The sequence below is a fragment of the Lithobates pipiens genome, unplaced genomic scaffold (assembly GCF_037356315.1).
Source record: "Lithobates pipiens isolate NorthernLeopardFrog02 unplaced genomic scaffold, aLitPip1_a1.2 Scaffold_16, whole genome shotgun sequence".
NCBI lineage: Eukaryota > Metazoa > Chordata > Amphibia > Anura > Ranidae > Lithobates > Lithobates pipiens.
In genome coordinates, this window is record NW_027507748.1 from 635,090,929 (window position 1) to 635,113,616 (window position 22,688).

At 39.0% G+C, this 22,688-nt stretch overlaps 2 protein-coding genes across 5 annotated transcripts in view; both read left to right on the forward strand.

Annotated features, from left to right (window-relative positions):
* The window catches only part of NEK5 (NIMA related kinase 5), a gene marked incomplete at its 3' end in the record, with an annotated part of 110,742 nt that extends 93,833 nt beyond the window's left edge, over nt 1-16,909 (forward strand). For all 4 annotated transcript variants that reach the window (XM_077484218.1, XM_077484221.1, XM_077484220.1 and 1 more), the window contains 7 exon segments: nt 1,440-1,538; nt 6,300-6,380; nt 6,574-6,666; nt 9,985-10,081; nt 11,399-11,521; nt 13,471-13,602; nt 16,795-16,909. In XM_077484218.1, the coding sequence (XP_077340344.1) occupies nt 1,440-1,538; nt 6,300-6,380; nt 6,574-6,666; nt 9,985-10,081; nt 11,399-11,521; nt 13,471-13,602; nt 16,795-16,909 (740 nt within the window).
* Nucleotides 16,910-17,715: 806 nt separating this feature from the next.
* On the forward strand, nt 17,716-20,267 carry LOC143983994 (P2X purinoceptor 7-like). Its single transcript, XM_077484222.1, has 5 exons — nt 17,716-17,916; nt 19,000-19,027; nt 19,115-19,180; nt 19,522-19,892; nt 19,981-20,267. The coding sequence occupies exons 2-5, from the start codon at nt 19,025-19,027 to the stop codon at nt 20,168-20,170; spliced, it is 630 nt and encodes a 209-aa protein (XP_077340348.1). The 5' UTR covers nt 17,716-17,916; nt 19,000-19,024; the 3' UTR covers nt 20,171-20,267.
* Nucleotides 20,268-22,688: the final 2,421 nt, after the last annotated feature.

Here is a 22,688-nt window from a genome sequence, read left to right on the forward strand (position 1 = left end):
TTATTTTCTCTATCTGGATTAAGCAAATACTTGGCTTTTATCTTCTGTGTGGTCCATCATTGTTTTCTGTTGCAATAGTTTTTATTAAAAGTGTTTTACAAAGATAAAGAGATAGAAACATACAAAAGTAAGGCCAACAATCGGGATACATACTACCAGCATATTGATATATACTGTCAGTCATAAGATCACCAGTAGGAAATTGTATTACGCTTACAAACTTAAAATTAAAAAATAAAGGGGAAGGAGGGTGGAAGAGAGTCCATGTTGCAAGCAAAAATGTAGGCCATACAGTTGGGGGGGGGGGGGGGGAATGAGCACCCCCTAGTGGGAAAGCCCCTCCTTCCGCCTGGACTGTAGGGGCAGTGAGAGAACAGTGAATTCCAAAAAACGCCAAACATGATCCCCCAAGTGTATAATAATTAAGAAACACTTTGCATATAAAAAAGGGGGGGGGGGAGCGAAAGAAGAGAGGGAAAAGATGATCAAGAAATAAAAGTAAAAGAAGAAAAGAAAGAAAAAAAACAAGGAAAGGCAAAGAAAATAAATCATTGTTTTCCACATACCATACCTGACATTGAAAAAGCTCCCATGATGTTTTGGGAACCTTACCCACTCTATGTTATCTGTTCTCTTATTAGTAGTATAAAGTTTGAGGATTAGGTGCAGACTCACATAAGTAGAAATCAAGTCAAGTCAATTCAATTTTTTATAGTAAATATTTATTGCGAACAGTGACTTATATTAAATCATTTACAAAATAAATGTACTTTAAGCCCTTGTACACACGGTCTTGTACACACGGTCCGTCGGATTTTGTCAGAAACTGTTGCATACCCACAGTCGGACAAAGTTGTCAGAAAATCCGATCGTACTTAACGTGATGACGTTATTTCGTTAGGACGGGACTACGTTCAGGCTAGTAGCCAATAGCTTTGGTCTAGGAGTTTGATCTGAGCATGCGTGGCACTTTGTCCGATCGGAATTCTCTACACATGATCGGACAAAGTCCGATCGGATCATGTTGTCGGAAAATTTTATAGCCCAGCTGGAAAACTTGGTCCGTCGGATACTCCGACGGAAACAGTCCGATGGAGCCCACACACTGTCGGATTATCCGACAACACGGTCCTATCGGACATTGTCCATCGGAATGTCCGACCATGTTTACAAGGGCTTCGAAGCATGAAAACTCATATCTGATTTCATTTGGTGCCTTTCAAATTAATTTAGAATAGCAGACAGATGTTTCTGGAAATATCAGCGATAGTTAAGAGCTGTCATCACATGCCCATTTCTGCAAACACCTCTCTCTGTACTGGTGATGAGTGTAGACTGCAGACAGGCTCAATGTAAACTAAGCAATGTATGTGTGATTTTTAAACCAGCATGAATATTTAAACACAAATGGAAAAAACATGTCATATGCTTCTGCACAGGAGGCTCCTAAAGCATCTGATGGAACATACCTTGTAAAAGCAGGTAACCCTAGAGGGCCTTCTACTGCAGACAAGCCAGATGGTAAAGAGCAAACAGAGGTAAGTACAGATATGGCTACACCACCACCTTCATCTAAAAAAAACAGCCACAGCAAAAAACACAAATAAATCTTTCAATTATATATAACACCAGTGTCAGTGTAGTCTGAACATTATAAGTTGTAGCCAAGTCCTGACCCCTACTGAAGTTTCCCAATTCTTCACCATCCCCGGTTGTTGAGAATACTTCTCTGGTACTTACTTCAGCTACTCACGGTGGTCCCTGGTAACAGGGTGGATGGTCTCTTAGGGGCGACAGCTTCCCCTCTACCTCCGACCACGACAGGTTCTCCGGCTGGCATAACGATCCCTTCTGGTTGGACTGCAAGCCACAGTCCCAACCCTGCGCTGCTCTCCTGCTTCTGGATAGGCTCTCAGCCTAGCAGCCAGATGTCCCCAAAATAAGCCTCAGGCTCTGGCCTAGCAGCCCGGGGCAGTATAACACACGTCCACCCAGACAGCCATCCAGGTGGCACAGAACCCCGATCATCTAACCTCACCCAAATAAATAGCCTCTCTCAGCAGGCCAAGGGACCCAAGAAGATGAAAAACTTAATTGGTGTATACTGCGCTGTGACACGAACTTTGATCAAGCCGCCAACACAGTTCTAGACAAAAAGCGAGAAAATTCTAAAAGAAAAAATTATGTGTAGCGCTATACCAAAGTGTTAAATTACAAATATATACGTGCAAACATATATATATCTTGGAACAAATAAATAAAAAACAAGATCATTTGTGCTCCGTGAGCTCTAAAATGGAAATCTGAACACTGTTAAGTGAAAAAATAATATAATCATACACAACTTATTCTTAAAAAATTGCAAGTGCTATTAAAGTCCCAAAAGATGAAGTTCAGTGCTCAATTATGTAAAGACTTCCAAGGTGTACTCTTCATACATGCAACACCACCGTGGTATTGGAGGAGGCTTACCAGAAGGCTTATGGATGGAATACGACCCAAATGAATGTAGGTAGTCCACCAATTCAGCTCACACTGCAACATCAATTTGGCAAAGGTACGTAGTTATCCAATAAAGGATGATGTGGTGATATTGTACATAAAACCATAGAAATAGGAATCCAACATAGCGTAATATTGTCACAAAAATTGCTTTAATATAAAAGATGAATAAAAAACACTCACATTTTGAGGGTATCAAAACAGCATATATAAAGGTGTATGCAAGCGATGTCTGCAAAGGAGTCCACCCTGCAAAGGACTCCTTTGCAGAATGAATCACCACTACGATGTGAATCTGTTTCTTAAGTAGTCCTTACCCATTTGATCTCTATTTGTGTATATCACATTATAGCATTCTTATATATGTATGCATGTGTGTGTATGTATATATGTATATATATATATATATATATATATATATATATATATATATATATATATATATATATATATGGTATACCCTTCTCTCTTATTACATATATATTGGGATAAGACTATTTTGTTCTAATAGATGTTGTACTTAGGTAATATTTCCTATCCTCCCTCTGCAAGCAATACACTTGCTGACACTTTGTGATTGATTACTAATTGTTTAATTCAACATGTTACCAATTGAAGGAGGGGCAGAACCTATCTTGCTATTTTTGGATATTATATATATGTTAATTTTATTTTTTTCAGTTATGCCACAACTGTGAGCATTTATGTAGCAACGAAACTCAACTTCAGAACTGTCCCAGAACAACAACTAAAAACAATTTTTTTTTTTATAATTGTCCCTTTGTTAGGTCACCTGAAACCAGGTGGCAGATGCACTCCGTAGGAATCGGAAGTGCTCCGCTAAGATAGTGGACCCTAGGACTGACTGCTGTGGATTGTACCCAGGGAGGTTCAGGAAGCGGGTCTACTGGATCATTAACACAGATCCCAGTTGAGCTAGAGCATAGATTACCCAGGGCGCAGAGTCTAAGAGCCAGCAGGTGTTCACCAGAGCCTCTAGTGGTGAGGATGGACTGAGCTGCAGTCTGGCTCCAGGTCGCGGCCCCTAGGGTCTCACAGCTCACTGTAGACTACAGGAGAAGGGAACGGCAGGCTGGAACAACAAGGATAGTAAAGGGATAAGGCAGAGGTATGGGCAACTAGCAGACAGGAACAACAGAGTACACACCAAAGGTTCAGGCAAACAGGGATAGTCGGGGACGTGCCAAAAGGTCAGGGTCACGAGCAGACAGGAATAGTCGAGAACACGCCAAGGTCGGTAACAATCGTAGAGCACACAGCAAGCAGGAAACAGGAAGCCAAACACACAGTGAATACACAATGGTTGATCAGCACCACTGGCCTGCAGTGCACAGGTTAATATAGGGTTCCCTGATAGGGCCTGGGGTGGAGCCATGCTTAGAGGAGAGGTTATAAAAACCACCAGGTGGAAGTGGCTGGCCTCTTAGTCTGAACACATGAGGATAGGTAAGCAGACAGAGGAAGATTACTGCATAACCATGACACCCTGATTGTGTGATGGGGCCAAAACATCTCTCTTCTCTAAGTATAACTAAAGTCAAAACTTTTTCTTTATTTTTGGACAGAATGGAGCGATATTAGAACACCTGCCAGTTTTTATTGCTGTCTGTGACCCCCATTAGGCTTCATGTACACACAGACTAGGTAGATCGCTGGCCATGGGAAAGCACAGAGCACGTCAAAATCGCGCCACGATTTTACCAAGATTTTGCTGTGTTTTGCGGCCAGCGGTCAAAGTGTTTCTATCCTGAATGCAATTCTTCCGTGTTCAGGAGAGGGAAGTTGAGGGAGGTTGAACCTCCCCTAACCGCAGCAGCTTCTTAACTCTAAGACTCCTTTCACACTGGGGCAGCGGGTTCATTAGTGGTAAAGCGCCACTAGTTTTAGTGGCGCTTTAACGCTGTTTAAGCTGTGCTTTTTTGCCACTAGTGGGGCGCTTTTTTATTTATCTCTCAAGAAGGGGTTAACAGGGGGTTAAAAGTGCCTGCGTTGTGGCGCTTTCCGAAATGCTTTTCTGGCCATTCACTCCAATGGGCAGGGGTGGTGTAGGAGCACTGTATACAGCGCTCCTACACCGCCCCAAAGATGCTGCTTGCAGGCCTTTTTTACCATTCTCACAAGGACAACGCCCCAGTGTGAAAGCACTTGGGCTTTCACACTGGGGAGGCATGAGAGTCCGTTTTCAGGTGCTTTACAGGCACTATTTTTAGTGCTAAAATGTCTGAAAATTGCCTCAGTGTGAAAGGGGTCTAACTCTTCTAAACTGTACACGGACGCATAGCCTTTTATGGAGTTGAGTTTAGGAGCTATGGCAAAAAAAAAAAAAAAAAGCTCCTAGACTCAAATTTAGAAGGTGTAATGTGCATGAGCCCCTAGGGAGGTTCATCAGTTTTATTTGAATTGTTTACCATTAGCACACAAAGTGAAAGTAAAAGAAAATCCCACATTTTGGGTTGCCCCCCAGAAAAGTAATTGAGAAGAAATCATCCAATGAATATATTAGTTCTAAAGGCCTTGGGTCCCCAAGGTATTCCCTTAATTTTCAAGGATTTCTTCTCACTTCCTGTTTTGGCTATGGGACAGGAAGTGAAGGTAAATCTCCCCAATGGGGCACAGATGGCAAAACATAAATCAACCCCCCCCCCCCTTTATTCCATCCAAAATGAAAAAAAAAAAGATTTGCCTATAGTTCTACTTTAATGTTAACCTCATTTACATTACTTCTGTCTGTTGGGCAAGTCACTAGAAACAGTGGCAGGTTCCAGTGCTATTGAGGAAGGGCACGTATCTCCCTGCTTCTAGTCTTGGGGGAGACATACTGTACATCCATCTATAGTCAGCCTATTAACTAACAGCATCTTCCTAACAGTTTTGTGACAGATCCATCCAATGTGTTGCAGGTACTGGGGGCAGCCAATTACAATACATATATATATTAGAAAGGGTGAAAATCTATTGTATGCACCAAGGGTAAAGACTGATTTCCAAGATGGAAAACAGAGCTGCAGCTTATTGGACAAGCCCTTTAATTATATTTAAACAATTAGGGTTAATGCCAGGGCTCAGCTAAGAACTAGGTGAAATGTAATGTATTTAGGGGAACACTGTTTTCTGTCATTTATTGTTATTTATTATTGTTTATTTCAGTGCCAAGACCACCTCCCCAAAGGTCCTTGGTGCCAAAAAACTAAATTATTGTTACAGGGAACCTGCAATTTAAGGCCCCTTGCACAAAGACCCTTGTCCCTGAATCCACAGGACCCTAAACGTGTGTACCTCTTGAAACAGCGTTCAGCCTTTTCAGCTGCAGCCTGCCATAGACTTTGACAGGCTACCTGCTGCCAGGCTGGATGTTGTACCTGCCCCTCCCAGCCACACTAAAACGCCAAGAGGGACGCACTGCTTCTAGACATGTGTAAGGAGCCTAATAAGCCATTTGTTTTTAGGAATGTGAAATAAGCTGAAATACACATAATGTGTAATTGGTTACTAATTTTCATCATACTTTGCCTTTGACAAATATAACATTTGGGCTTTCTACAGTCTGAGCTCAGAGTTTGTAATATAACTCTTTAGATCACAATTTATTTTAGCAAAACTGCAGCTATTTTCTGATTTACCCAAGACTGTGACAATTCAGCGAAATCACAAGTGTACATTTTTTTTAAGCTGATATTTCAGCTCTTGTATTTCCTGCACACATATAATATTTATTTACATCTTCTTTCTATATTTTTTTTCTAATGATTGATATATTTTATTGTCATACTGTATAGGAGATTCAACAACAGTATAATAAAATTATACAGCAAAACCGAGAAGAGCGAAAAGCACTGCAAAAGAAATATAAAGTAAAGGTAAAAAGTGTAAACATGTTTCCAGAATTTGTATATGAAGGGATATCCAAAAAAAAAACATTTTATGCAGCTAATAACATTATATTAATATTATATTAATTTCCAACATGATAAGGGCACAATCATTTTGTATTTCTTTTGTTATTTACAATTATAAAAGATAGCAGTTTCTTTCTTGTAATATCTATCACAGGGTGGAATAAAGTTTGAAATTAATGACCTGATTATGGAAGAGGAAATGACTGATGGGCCTGTTGCAGAAGATCACAGCATAGACGATGTAGAGGTTGGTTGAGCCTAAATATCGTATATATACATTTATTCACTTTGTTTTTAGTTTGTTTCATGTAGAAAACTTATTTAGTAGATGTTATATTCAGTAAAGAGTGAAAAAAGAGAAAGGTCTGGTGCCACCAGTGACACACCTCCATCCTTAAAATATGCAACAAAAAGGAAAAATCTCGCCCTGGGACTTAACATGAGGTGGGCACCGCTAAGCCAATGAAAGTTACAACAGTAAATACAGTATATAAACTGTATATACTGTATTTACTGTTGTTACTTTCATTGGCTTAGCGGTGCCCACCTCATGTAAAGTCCCAGGGCGAGATTTTTCCTTTTTATTCAAGAAAGAGTTGTTAAAATGCATGTAAAATGTTTTTTTATATATAATATATATATATATATAATTTTATGGTCAGGACTAAAAAAAAGCATTTTAATTTAATAATTTTCAAATTAAAGTGGTGAACATGAAGTCTGTGAAGGTTGTCAATTACTCATGTCCTTGTATAGCTAGTATTTAGTTAACCACATTCAACTGGGATTGTTTTGTAAGGTTGAAGGCATTTCATAGCTTGTCTAAGCTGATTCTTCAGTTTTAATGAGTGTCAGAAACACAACCCAGCATTTATAGCTGTGTGTAACACAATCACCTTAATCCAGCCACCATAGAATGTGTCAGGGCAAATGTGTCCAAGAACAAGAAAAGTGGTATGAAAGTTGTGGCACCACCCTGTTTTAATTACACAATCCCATCCTTGATGTCAGCAAGTCCTCGAAGATGTTAATCCTTTAATTTATAGGGCTGAAGGTGTGAATTATCAAATTGCTGTAGTAGAAATGTTACAACTGCATTGTATGTGGAAGACAGATGGTGTTGATGGCCTTCACCCCTGTTTGGGGTTGGTTGTTTCAGTTTAGCGTGAATTTGTTCTTTCATGACTCTTGCAAACCATTTTTCAACTTTTTCCAAAATGTGCACCTTATTTTCCTCCAAACAGTGCCCCTTTCCCTTAAAGTGGAAGTAAACTCCCCTATCGTTTTCAGCCAAGGAAGCTGCCATCTTTGCCTCTGTTTAATCTTCAACTGCTATGGTGCTGCACATGTGATTCGTTATGACACCAGCCATTGGATGGTTTGATAGCTTGGCTGAGAGCACAGCCAATGTGCAGTTAGCATTCCCGGCATGCCTTTTTTTTAACTGTTTAAATCCATGGGTTTACTTCCACTTTAAAGTGTCCTTAAGTTAAGTAACAATTACAGGTGTAGTCCCTCCCCTAGCCTTGGACTGGGTAGCGAAAAGAAAAGCAGCAAACTGATGAGCTTACAGTATCTTTCTGTCGCCCTGCTCTGCTCATATTAGCATGCTCCTTGTTAGCAAATGAGCACTGCAGCACAGCTAATTGTATACTTGTGCTGCTTCTCACGCACCCAATTGGAACTTTGCTGTACATAGATTACATGAGGCTGATAAGTCAAATTCAGATACTTAGTTTAAATTGCGTGCCTTCAAAAAATACAGTACCTCACAAAAGTGAGTACACCCCTCGCATTTTTGTAAATATTTTATTATATCTTTTCATGTGACAACACTGAAGAAATGACACTTTGCTACAATGTAAAGTAGTGATTGTACAGCTTGTATAACAGTGTAAATTTGCTGTCCCCTCAAAATAACTCAACACACAGCCATTAATGTCTAAACCACTGGCAACAAAAGCGAGTACACCCCTAAGTGAAAATGCCCCAAATGGGCCCAATTAGCCATTTTCCCTCCCCGGTCTCGGGTGTGAATGGGGGAGCAGGTATGTTAAATTTGGTGTTATCTCTCGCACTTTCTCATACTGGTTACTGGAAGTTCAACATGGCACCTCAAGGCAAAGAACTCTCTGAGGATCTGAAAAAAAGAATGGTTGCTCTACATAAAGATGCCCTAGGCTATAAGGAGAATGCAAAGACCCTGAAACTGAGCTGCAGCATGGTGGCCAAGACCATACAGCGGTTTAACAGGACAGGTTCCACTCAGAACAGGCCTCGCCATGGTCGACCAAAGAAGTTGAGTGCACGTGCTCATCGTCTTTTTTAGAGGTTGTTTTTGGGAAATAGACGTATGAGTGCTGCCAAAATTGCTGCAGAGGTTGAAGGGGTGGGGGGTTCAGCCTATCGGTGCTCAGATCATACGCTACACACTGCATCAAATTGGTCTGCATGGCTGTCGTCCCAGAAGAAGCCTCTTCTAAAGATGATGCACAAGAAAGCCCTCAAACTGTTTCCCAATGGAGTCAGTTCACACATGTCCAGGGCAGCCGCGGTCCGAATTGAAAAAGGGCCCAGTGCGTGTTTGGGTCCGGTTCAGGTGCAAATTCAGGTAAGATTCAGTCCTGAATCGTACCTGAATGGGTGAACAGACACGCACTGGACACCAGGCATGAATCCGCGGTTGCACATATGTGAACCTGGCTTTGAATGGAACCCAAGCAGATTTACTCATCACTAGTTGCTGCTTGTTTGTTAGGTTAAGTTCATACATGCGTTGAATATCAAAGCAGCCTTCAATTAGATTAATGCACTTAGGCCCCTTTCACACCAGCAGACCGATGGGGTTCACCTGTCCATTTTTTAGGCGGACCACTCATTGTTCTCTATGGGGCAGTGGATGTCAAAGGACATACGTTTGCTGTCAGCCACCGGCATCCGATCTGATCCAGTCTGCTAAAAACAGATGGACAGGGATACGTTTGCCATCCATCCAGCGGAACGGATGACAGTTGGATGGAAACAGACTGCACAGCCGCCCCATAGAGAGTAGCGGGCTGTGTCCATGTTCGCTCTGCATAGCTGTCATTCGCCTGCTCACCGGAGATCAGCGGAGAGATCCCCACTGAGGAGGTGGATCCACTTAGACAGATTCCGCCCCTTGTGAAAGGGGCCTTATAGTCGCCTTGTAATGATGGTGTGTTACATCTCCATCTGCACCCTGTTTTAACAATTGTGTCTTTGACAAGCAGTTGGGAAGAAAAACACAACCCAATCGCCTATTTCCAACACTGTGTGAACGAGTCCTGATTTTTTTTTTTTTTAAATAGATGCACAAGATTATAAATAACTTTACTATACCAACAAGAAATGTAAAGGTTGTTTAAACAGGAATTTTTGAAAGACATAATTTATAAAGTTTATACAGTATGTACATAACTCTCTAAGTGCATTGTATGGAAATGACCTTGTTCACATAAAATGAAAATCGTACAAATCTAATTTTAATATGATCTAAATAATTCAGTCATTTAAAATAAGTTCTTGTTGCTCTTGTTAATTGCAGGAGACAGATCTTCTCAATGATACTTTAACCTTTGCTCTTGGAATGAAGTTGGGGGTTGGAAAGTGGCATAAATTACATGAGGATCCAGAACAATCAGGTACAGTACAGGAATTTCATCAGATAGAACTGTTTAATCTGCCAGCATTTTTCTATAAGCCATTCTCAGCATAGATTTATTTTGACACTTTTCCTTCCCCATTCCAAAGCATCTGAAATATATTAACCACTTGATAGGTTTTACCCCTTTCGTGACCAGGCCATTTTTTGCTGATAATTGCGCGGTCATGCAACTCTGCACCCAAACTAAATTTATATCATTTTATTCACACAAATTGAGCTTTCGTTTGGTGGTATTTAATCACCACTGGGTTTTTTATTTGTTTGCAATATAAAGACCAGAAACTTTGAAAAAAATGTATAAAAAAATGTAAAAAAATAAATTTTAGCCAAAATGTATTCTGCTACATGTCTTTGATTAAAAAAAATTCAGTAAATGTACATTGATTATTTTGACTGAAAGTTATAGTGCCTACAAACTATGGTATACAGTATATATTGGAATTTTTTTATACTACTAATGCGTGATCAACGATTTATAATGAAACTGTGATAGTGTGGCAGACAATCTGACGCTGGGGGCAACTGACTAACTGCCACTGACATCACCAGTGACATTAATTAGTGATAACACTATATACTGTCACTGTACTAATGAGACTGGCTGCGAAGGAGTTAGCATCTAGGGCGATCAAGGGGTTAAATGTGTGCCTAACTAAGGTAAAGTGTTCTGCTTTTACTAATAGATCTCAGTTTCTGTACAGAGCTCTGTGTTGATTGTCAACACAGAGCTTTGGGCTGTGATTGTACACAGCCAATCAGCAGACCCCGGCCATGAATCATTTGCTGGAACTTGCTGACAGGCTCCCGCTGTGTACATTCACAGCAGTGGGTGCCGGCGGGGGGGGGGGGGGGGGGCACACACCCTAAACCCGAAAGCAAGCAACAATGTACGGGTAACAAGTGGTTAATAGAACATTGTAGACTTAGGCTGGGTTCACATCTAGTCGCTTCCAGCGTGCCGTGTTTATGCAGGCACAGCAGCCCGATTATTTGGCGCAACTGGCAAAAAAAGGGTCAGATGCATCCAGAGCTGGACATCTGTCTCTAACCACAGGTAACCACTTTACGTGCAGATATATTTGAACAGCGACTTCTGCTGCCCTGATTTTTATGGGCATAGCACACTGTGTTGCTGGTCCTTTTTGTTTTGATGTTTGACTGCAGTATTTGTGGCTGCGGCCCGAGCACAGATGTGGCTCTTTTACATGCATTGTACGTTGGAAGGGCTGTAGCATCACTTCATTGTTATATCAACTTTGTATATATTTGCATTGATTCATTTTTTTATACTTAGGCAGTGGAAACCTCAATGATATGCCACAAAACAACAGGAAACAATGGACAGCAAGAGAGCCTCAGACACTCATTGGCAATTTAATGGCAGCTGGAGTGACATCGATGTTTGATACTGTAGCTGGTGAGAATTCACACATATAACTAACATTAGCACCTAATATTCTAATACTTTGCATATTAAAACATTTGATCCTGCTTAAAGGGTAAGTTCACTTTTTCAAGAAAAATGAAAAGGTGAACCAAGTTCAAATACCTTGGCCACCCTCCCCCCCCCCCCGGACTCCACTGCACATAGCGGTCCTGATGCCTTGTGCTGCTGCAGTGGTTCATACACCTCAGACCCTGACTGAATATCCATCATAATGCTCGCAATGGCAAGTGCTCATTGGTCAAGTGACAATGCTTACCAATGAGAAGTGCATCTGACCAATGAGTGCTTGCCATTGCAAGCATTCTGATAGATGCTCACTCGGGGCTGTGTATTGTAGTGGATGGTGAGCAGACCACTACACTGGCAGCACGGGTTATCAAGGCCAATGTGTGAAGAGGGGTCCAGAGGGAGTGGCCTGGATATTTCAGTTAGTTCACCTTTTCACTTTTTGTGAATAGGTGAACTTATGAACACTCTTTCCCTAAAGGATATTGTTGTAAAGTAAATATGTGTATCCCTGTCAGAAACCATGAAATCAGGCCGAGACAGAAGTACAGTTAAATCACACTTGTTTAATAATAAAAGTAAAAGAACAAACGTAGTCAAAACATAGCCAAAGTTCAGTAACCGGAACGGATAGTCAGCCAAGCCAGAAGTCAGGGATCAATGTAGTGGAACAGCAAGCAGGATCTGGAGCCAGAAGGGATGTCAGCAAAGCAAAGGCCAGTTTAACAAATAGTAGTCTGTTACAATTAGATTCAATAAAAATTTAGATTCAATAAAAATGTTCAATGCTTGTCCTTCAATCCCCCCCCCCCCCCCCCCCACACACTTTGCTTGAGCGTGATTTGCTGAATTAGCCCCTTTAACTCTTAGATAATGGTTGAATATTTAGAAAACAAGAGCTTTCAAACTAAAATCTACAGGAGTAAGGCCAGCTTTACTGATGGCAAGTTCCCCTCACTTTCTGTCTGCTAAAAGATTGTCAGCAGAACAGGAAGTGAGAGTAAATATCTAATGGAGCCCCAGATAGCAATAAAACCTGACAGGGATTCTAACCTTTTCCCACTCTGTTCAAAACTGAGAAAAAATGTTTTTTCTGGACATACGCTTTAACAGATTTTTGTACTTGTACTGGGTCAGTGACAGTGTGAAGACAGAGGATCAGCATAGCAAACAGGCAACTAGCATTTTCAGGAGGGCAATGAAAATGACAGCATATTTATTTTTTATATCAATATGTTTATTGAGTTTTATAGGGAATAAAAGGTATAGACATCACAATAAACAAATAAAATATATCATGGTACACAGTGCAAACATATGGCCCAAGGATAGATAATAAACATCCATGGGTTTACGAGAGTGGTAAGCATTTTCAATACATACATTAATGTCTTCATTAAAGTTATCAAAGTTATATGGGGCATGATAGTTGTTTGTTAACTCATATGCTCCATGAGTCAGAGAAATTGGCATATTTGAGGCCATGTATTGCTATGAGGCATTCAAAGGTGTAGTTGGCATTGACCATCGTCACTACCTCTGAAATATTAGGAGATTGAAAAGAGTCGTTTTCCATTTCTTGAGTATAGTGAGTCTGGCTGCTACAAGAATGAGGGTGACCACGGGTTTGTATGAGCGAGGGACACGGTCAATACCCAATGTTGAGCAGGGCTAAGGCAGGTTGTGGTTTAATTAGGATACCTGTACAATAACAGCATGTTCCTGTCATAGAGCTATGCTGACCAAAATCAGCATTTAGGCCTAGTAGGGGACTGACCTTGTATAAGAAGACAGGAGGTGTTCCTGTATGGAAAATGGTGACCCTTCTCAGAAGAAGTCTATAGTAGTATGCATATATTTTGTAATATCTACTACTATGTATATCTCTTACATATGTCCTTGTTGGATCACAGAAAACGATGATGATGGTGATGATACATCACTGAACAGGAAGCAGTGGAAACAGGAGGCACCAGGAACACTGATGAGGATTCTGGGAGAAGCAGACATGGATGACTCCATTTTACCCACAGAAGATTTGTGTGGTAATCATTTCTTTATATTCTAAAACAAGATTAACTCTGAACTCCGGGAAAAGTATAAATTCTCTTGCAGTGGGGCTGCACTTGCATTGCAAGGGTTAAATGCTTGTTTGTCTAGGGCAGTGGTCTCCAAACTGTAGCCCTGGGGCCGGATGCAGCCCTTTGCTTGCCTTATCTGGCCCTTGAGGCATTATTCCTGCCACAGACACTAACAATGGGGCATACTTCTTTCCACTGAAACCAACTAAGGGGCATAATTCTTTCCACTGACACCAACAATGGGGCATAATTCTTTCCACTGACACCAACAATGGGGCATAATTCTTTCCACTGACACCAACTATGGGGCATAATTCCTTCCACTGACATGTAAAATGTAGCACTATTTCTCCCACTTACACCAACTATTTCTCCCCCTAATTCCAAAGTCCAGCCCCCTAAAGTCTGAAGAACAGTAAACTGGCCCTTTCTTTAGAAACTTTGAAGACCCTGGGGGATGGGAAAAACACTTTTACTTACCTGATCCTCCGCCCCTGTAGGCTTCTCCATGCTGCAGGAGCCGTCGCTGCAGCCTCTAATACCCTTCACATTGGTCGGATGTTCTCTGAAGTCACCAAGGTCAATGTAGGGTCCATAGCCCTACATTGAATGTGAGAATCCAGAGGAACAGTCCATGACCAAGCCATAGGGGAATGCCATCTGTTGGGGGAGTGGAGAATCAGGTAAGTAAAACCACCTTTCCCCTTCCCTTAGACATAAGGGAGCATTTAACCCTTGCAATGCAGGTGCAATCCCCCTGCAAGGGAGGATTGTGTTTTTTTCCAGTGTTAGGCTTTAATTTACTAGGGAATTACTTCTGAACAGGTCACAGATGTCTTTAGCATCCATAGCAGAATGCCTGTGAGTTGGCTTGAGCAGTTTCTTTTAACCAGTTCCTCACCCCCCCCCCCCCCCCCCATAGCAGATTTACTGCTACAGGGCAACCGTTCAGTGCAGAATCACATAAATATATACGTGATTCCATACCAATTAGCTTCTGGCGGCCAATGGATGTCCACCATCACCCGCTAATCGGTGAGGAAAGATACAGGACAGAGCTCTGCATATGTAAACAATGCAGAGCTCTGTCCTGTCAGCAGGGTTGTGGTGGACAACCGTGCAATTGTCAGTTACGCAAGTTCCTTCCCAGAATCCCTCAGCTAGAAATTAAACAGATATCTAAAGCTCTTTGTTTCAATACACTTAATAAATATAAACGGCACATACTCACAATAACTACAGGAAAAACACAGCATATAAGTGGTTAATACTGTGATTGTCAGTAATCAATCCTATGCCGTTCAGTTCCTTACAGCTCACATCGAACCGGGCACAGTGGCTCCGCCAAAACATGGGTACACTACCTTACGCATTATGTCCCTAAGGGGTGGGACTTTATTAGAGGTGGGGTAAAGTCGAGCACCCCTCTGACATCATCACAGGTTGCTGTAACCGCTCAGTTGTGTTTTTGTATTTATAGCACTGAACATTTTGTTTTAACTTAAATTACATTAATTTTGTGTAAGTGGATCACAAAGTTTGTGCTAGAAGGCTTACTTTTATAGAATTTGGTAGAGGTTACATTGTTGGCCTGTGACACTTTATTTATTAAGATTCTCTTTTGTTCAAGATTGAGAGAACTGCATTCAGGCTATATCGAGCTCTCCTTCTGTTCAAGGATTGCCGTAAGACAACTGTAACCTAATATGAAGGAACCCAAAATATCCACCTATAAATTCATGTAAAGTTTATTTCACTGTAACTCCAGGTGTGCCAGATCTGCTGTTCAACTTCTGGACCAGTTTACAGTATAACAAAATGTCATACTATGAAATCAAAATAAAGTGTGAACCCCCTTACACGAAATTCATGAAGAGACCATAGTAAATATTGTTAAGAACCCCAGAATAACTTTACTCAACTAACCTTTCAAGGGGATGCCTAGACAAACCCAGAGTCTAATTTACTTCATATTCCTAGCCGATAAAATTGCCATTGCAAGCGCTTGGAAAAAGCCACTGGTTGTTTTTTGCCATGATGAAGCGTAAACTCACTTGGATCATTTCAAATGAAAAGCTGCTTAGCATACTCAAGGATACCTCCCCAAGGTTTGAGATAGTCTGTAATCCTGGCTTTTTTCTCCCCTTTTTTTTCCCCCCACATACCTTTTTATGTATTGCCAACTATTCACTATACAAGAGTTTTTTTTTAGTTTTTGGCTGGTAATGCTCTTTACATGGCACTTTTCGCCACCCCCCCCCCCCTTTTTTTTTTTAGAGGCCACAATTTATCAGTTCCCTCTCCTATTTTCATTGCTGTTGTTATCCTTTCACTATGCTCTAAGAGATATAACCTTATAATTATGCATTACCAGTGCTACTTCTAATCATTTGTTGGTAATATACTCCATCTGGGTTTGGACTCTCACTTGCTTCTTCTTCTGGAAACTGATGATATACCTGTTTTGGCTGTACGTTCAGTAAAAATGATTGAAACAGAAATTCATGAAGAGTGTCATGGATACTCTTTAGAAAAGTGTCTTGCTGTGGTACAAAAAATGGTTGAACTTTTTCTAATTCATGTACATGATGTATTGGTAAGGTGTATATGAATCTGTCGCCTGCTATAAGGAGATGTAGACTACAGGCAGAGAAGTCATTTGGAGGAATTAGAGGATTAATGGAAATGTAGCCAATATAATTTCCAGAGGAGAACTCCAGAGGTCACAGAATTGGCTCAAACTTGCGGCACAATAATTACACATGGGACACAATCAAGAGTTTAGTCCAAGATAGAAAAGGTCTTAAGTGGATCAACTCCGTATTAATGCCCATGGTTTTTGAATGTGATGTCCAACAAGCTTATCTAGATGTGATGTCCACAAAACATTTGGCTATGTAATGTATAAATTCTCATATGGACATACTGTTTGAAATTTGACTTGAAATATAAGTAAAATAATCGCCATATGCGTTATAAGTCTTCATAACAATTGGTAATAATTTGATGGTGAAAGTACTATTTCTTCGGGAACTCATAAAAGGTTCCCAGCTTCAGCTGTGGTCAGAGAAAAGGGTAACTGGTGTCACAGACATTCATTAGCAAATTTATAGTAAATATACTTTTGGTTAATGACCAGTGTGAAATATTTCTTAGATGGAACGCTAAAGAAGTGGCCTCCCGAACAGGTGGAAAAAGAGGAGACGGAACAGACATCAGAAGAAGATTTGGATGAAGATCGCTTTGAACCAAGATCTGATGATGAGGACACGTAAGAGCAACATAAATACTAAATACATACTGTAAATTATTTAACGCTTGAAAAAAGACAGAAGCGAACAGTCTTAAATAAATAAATTAAACCTGTTTTTGGGCTTCTGCTTTAGTGTCCCCTTAGATCAGGCAACCTTGGCACTCCAGCTGTTGTGAAACTACAAATCCCATCATGCCTCTGCCTCTAGGAGTCATGACTGTGATTTTCAGGGTCTTGCAATGTATCATGGGACTTGTAGTTTCACCACAGCTGGAGGGCCGAGGTTGCCTACCCCTGCCCTAGATAATACCAGGGGTCTTCCACATAAGATTCAGTGAAATATTGTGGCAACTGTGTCCTGAGCTCTTTTTCCAGATGTGGCATAGAACCTGTGTATCCCAGAACAAAGAAAACTCTGGTCGGTGACTTCTAAGATGCTAATTCCCTGGAGGGTCATGATGTTCTCTGTTCACAACCCAGAATAAATATGGAGCTGTTTACGTTGTATATCCTGACCTGCATACTTGCAAGGGCACTACCAAGACAGTTTGAGAATTAACAGATTCTTAAAGTGGGATTCCGCTCTTTTTTTATTTTTTTCTTACCTGTCTCACTGGTGGGTGAGTGCTAGCTTCGATTGGCATCCACGTCCGGCGTTTATTTGACCCCCGGCGCGACGAATCTTTTCTTCAGGATGACTTATAAAAACCTACTCTGGCATTTTCCATTTTAACTGTGGGCGTCTGAAGCCCACAGGCATTTACTTCCTGGTATATGATGACGTCTGGCTCCCAGCATGCTCCGCTCCATCTTGCACATGCTCAGTGAGAGCAGTGACAAGGAAAGAAAAACTCCAGGAAGTTCCCGCCCCGTTGTCAAGGCAACGAAAACCACACAGCACAGAGAACAAAGAATGAATGAAAACGAACCACAGAAGCAATCACAATTCAAAATAGGAACGTCGACTCTTGAACTCGGAGGAAAATCTTACATCTGCTCAACCAATTTGATTTTCTATCTAAAAGGTATAGTGTCTTTACTTATTGATTTATATATATATAGAGAGAGAGAGAGAGAGAGAGAGAGACAGAGAGACAGAGATAGAGACAGAGAGCCATGTGTTTGTTTGTTTTTTTATCTTTCTCTTTCTCTCTCTCTCTCTTTATATATACATATATACATATATATATATATATATATATATATATATATATATATATATATATATATATATATATATATATATATATATATATATATTTTAGATATAAAATTAAATATCATTATTTTTTTTTTTATATATATTGTATAGCTAAGTAGTCTAATTAAATGTTATGCTCAATATATTTTAATATATCGTTCTATTCTTTACATTTTGTATGTAATTTTATTACTGCTTTCCTATTTTTTGTGTGTGTATATGTATATGTATAGTTAATTGTTCTATTTATTTCTATATGTAATCTCGCTGCACCTCAATATCTCATTATAATTGTGTGTGTGTATATAATATCTATATATATATATATATATATATATATATATATATATATATATATGTGTGTGTATATATAAAATATCTATATATATATGTGGGTGCGTGTGTATGTGTGTGTGTGTGTGTATATATATGTATATGTATATATATATATATATATATATATATATATATATATATATCTGTGTGTATGTGTATAGATATAGAGAGATAGAGAGAGAGAGAGAGAGAGAGAGAAAGAGATCTGTTTATCTTTTAATGTTTTTTTATAATCTATATATATATATACATATACTTAGATATTTATATATATATATATCAATATCTATAAAATTATATATATATATATATATATATATATATATATATATATATATATATATATATATATATATAATGTGTTTGGAGATATAGGTATATGGCGTGATAGAAAATATATATATTTTCTTCATAATTTTCTATGGAACTGCTCAAGCTTATCGCTACGGCCTACATTCTATTTTAATTTGTATTGGTCTAAAAATTTTATATATCTATATATATATCTATATATATATTTCTAATAATAAATTTTTTCTTGTTATTTCATTAAAAAAAATTTGACGTAAAGAACATCACCTTTCAAGTAGTGTGAAATGGTAAGTCCATTTCTATTTAGATTGTCATATATAATTATGTTATGGTGATATTTTTTGAAGTTGACTTGTATTATTTTTTTTTTTAAGGAAAATACTGAAGTTCCATCAGGATCCAGAACAAGGAGTTATAGTTCTCTCACTCAAGAGGAAAGGGTAATTCAGATAGAATATTGTTTATATTATACTTTTATTTCAGTTGTATCTCTACACATGTCTGGATGTGTATAATGATAGACCAAATTTTATAGAATAATCACTTATTTCATATTTTTATTACCCATAAATATTAGCAATAAAATTAATAATTTTTCTATTTTGTTTAATTTTGTCTTTTATTTATTGCTTTTGTATACACTCTTTGTTGTAATTTTTGTAATTTTTTAATGTTTATTTTAGAAAACTAAATAGTTCTTATTTTTCAAAATTGTATTTTTAATTTTTACGTATGCTTTTATATTATGCTAATGTGTTTATTTTTTTTATATTTTTTTAAGAGAAATATGATGATTGAACAACTGTTGGCAAGGTATCCCGACACAGAACACGATCCGGCCTTTCCCAATAATCCCCGGATAATAAGTACCCCTGACGATTCAAAAACAAGCCAAGCTGAAGATACCCCTGAAGACCGTATTGGCAACACTCACTGGTGTCATTGTGAGTGTTGCATACCAATGGCCACGCAAATAGAATCTGTGTGTTGCCGGGAAATACACCAGGTTGAGGGATGCATCCCTGAGGGCGGGAAATGTATCACCTGTGCGGATATGTTCATTTCCCAAATTGCGACGCAAGAACATGTTCAACTCACATCCCTGGCCATGCATCTTGATGAATTACCTGTCGTGGATGCCAACAACAATCGGTAATTATTTTCATTTGTAATCAATACATAACAAATACACTATGGTTTCTTTGGCCTTTTTTTAATTATAATTTTATTTTATTTTCAGGCGATTACGGAAGACAGCCTACCGACTATTCATGGCATGGATTTACGGATATTTAGGGAAGGGTAATCGGAGAGTAATTCCGTCCTGCGCTGTTAAAGTAGTTAGAGATGTTTTTCCAGATCCGAATGGTTCGTATGTGGGTTTTTTATATTCAGATGACTACGATGCCTCTGAGATGGCATTTCATTAAAGTTTTTTTTTTTTTTTTTGTTTATTGAATTATAATATATTTTTGGTTATTGTTTTTAATTGTATTATCTTTGTTTTAATAAATCATATTTCATTAAGATGATGGTTTTTGTATTTTTTTTCCACTGAATTGTATGTACACATTGCACAAACTGTGTATGTTTACTAATAATACACATGAAGCTGTAAGTAGAATTCAAAGCGTTTTATTAAATAAATAAAATAAAATAGAATATATATCTATATTAACAATATATTAAACATTATGTCCCTTACCAAACAAACAAAACTTTATTACTATTTACTTTTCAAAAAAGGAGCAAACTTATCACAACGACCGTTTCAATTATCAAAGTTGAGGAAAACGTGTCATATGCTCCATTACTGCAGTACTGGTATCCGGCCTTTCTATCGGAGCTATATTTTTCGGCATATCTGGATTTTTGGGTTTCCACGAGGTGATTAGCGTCCCCTCAACAATGCTAATCATTTTAGAAAGCAGATGGAAGGCATGTTCATTCTCCATTTTTTTGAAGAGTTTACGGACAATCCATTTCTTTCTTCCTCGTGGAAACTCCAGACTTTTTCTTTCGACCGAAACAACTTCTCCTTTTTCATCTATTTTTTTTATCACAGCGGGGTTGCGTATCACATTATGATTATGGCATAATGCTGCCAATTTAGTTCTAGCTTCCATGGAATCAAATTTATAATGAATTCGCTTGGGGCGATATTTTAACATCATACTGTGATACGTTTCAATTACCCCGGTTTGACAAAAAAAAGTTAGATGTTTCATGTCCTTTTCCAATTGTGCATCTAGAACGATTGTGGACAATGCAACAAATGCAGGTGTATTTTTGATTAACCAGGGAACAGACGGAGATTCCTCGTTGATCTCATCATGTAAGCATTTGTGCTCGACGTTTCCAATTGTCCATACATGAACATTAACAACGTGGTGTAGTACAGATTGCCAACGTTCTTTTAAAAAGGTCTCGTTACCTTTACAATGTCTACTACACCAGTAGAAATGAGTCAGTATGGATGGCACCCACGGCAATAGTGCACGATGTATTTTTTTTTTGGAAATTTGAACCAATTTTCGTTTTAAATTTTTAACGTAATGCCAAATGTCGAATTGATGATTTAAATTTTTATATTTATCGTTTGTTGACAGTAATTTTCGAATGCCAGTGTGTCGATCTGTTCCCACAAATTGAATATCCAAATTTTGGTCAATTATGCGATCTAAACATTTGGTAAATCCAAACTTCTCCATAGCAACGGATGAAGTTGTTTGTGACACCTGCACTAATTCAAAGTCCACAATTTTCTTGGAAAAGAGATCCATGAAAGTGTAAGTGGAGTATTTGGCAGAAAAACCAGGACTGTCACATTGACCATCCCCAACAAGAAAAACTGTTTTTTCTGTCAAATCATTAATCACATTTGATCTATTCTCTTGCCAACTGTGATCAATAGCTTTAAAGATGTATTGATTTTGGGCTCGGTTGTAGGAAGAATTGCCAAACATCTGTATGCCACATAAATCAAACATTTCTCTAAGTTTGGCATAGCTTCCTCCACTTACACATAAGGCCCCAGCAAGCAGGATGTTACCCACTGCATATTGTTTGCTTTTCGGTTGGCTCTCCCACAACTTCAATCTGTGTGAATTGCCACATGTTGAATATGCTGTCACCATCGTACCTACAATTTGTTTTACAATTTTATGTATACGTGAATGACAATCAGTGTCAGGGCAACGCATATTGTAGAGGAGTTTGTCCAGGCAACTCTCGAAAACTATGTATTTTTTTTCTTTTACCCAATCTAGTGGGTGAGGAATGAGTTCTTCTGGTTCTGTTTCGTCTACACTTTCACAAATACTCAGATCACTTTTTTGTGGCGTTTCACATTGTGATACATGAAAACTTGGGTCTTCTGCATACGCCAATTTTCTCCTTTTTGGAGCAACCTCAGGAGTTTCTATATAACGAATTAGTGATGTCTTTGTTTGCTGAGGTATTTGTGAAGGTGTGGACGAGACAGATGAGGGAGATAAAGGGGTCACTGCTATTATTTCCGATGTTGGAGGTTGACGTTCGGGTGTTGACCTGAACAGCGGTGTCATTGAACACATTGAATATGCATGATCCAATGACAGCGCTCGTGGACTTGCTACCTTAGAATAAATGCCTTCGGATTCATTTATGGTTACTTCTAATGGTTCTGTCTGGGTTTCAGCATCCTGTGTAGTGACAATCGAACAGTGAGAGCATTTACTCATGACATGGGTAATAGCTGAACTTCCTTCTACTAATAAACCTTTTTTTCTCAAATTGTCTAATCGGTTTTGCCATTTATTACCACGATGTGTTTGGCCAGGCAATTCACTGAAAATAGTTGGTACCGATTCTGGTATCAGTTTTCTGACACTTCCCTCCACATGGAAACAGTGACTTTCGAAGTGCACTGAACACAGTCGATAAACATTTTTGTGCAAATCTGCTTTT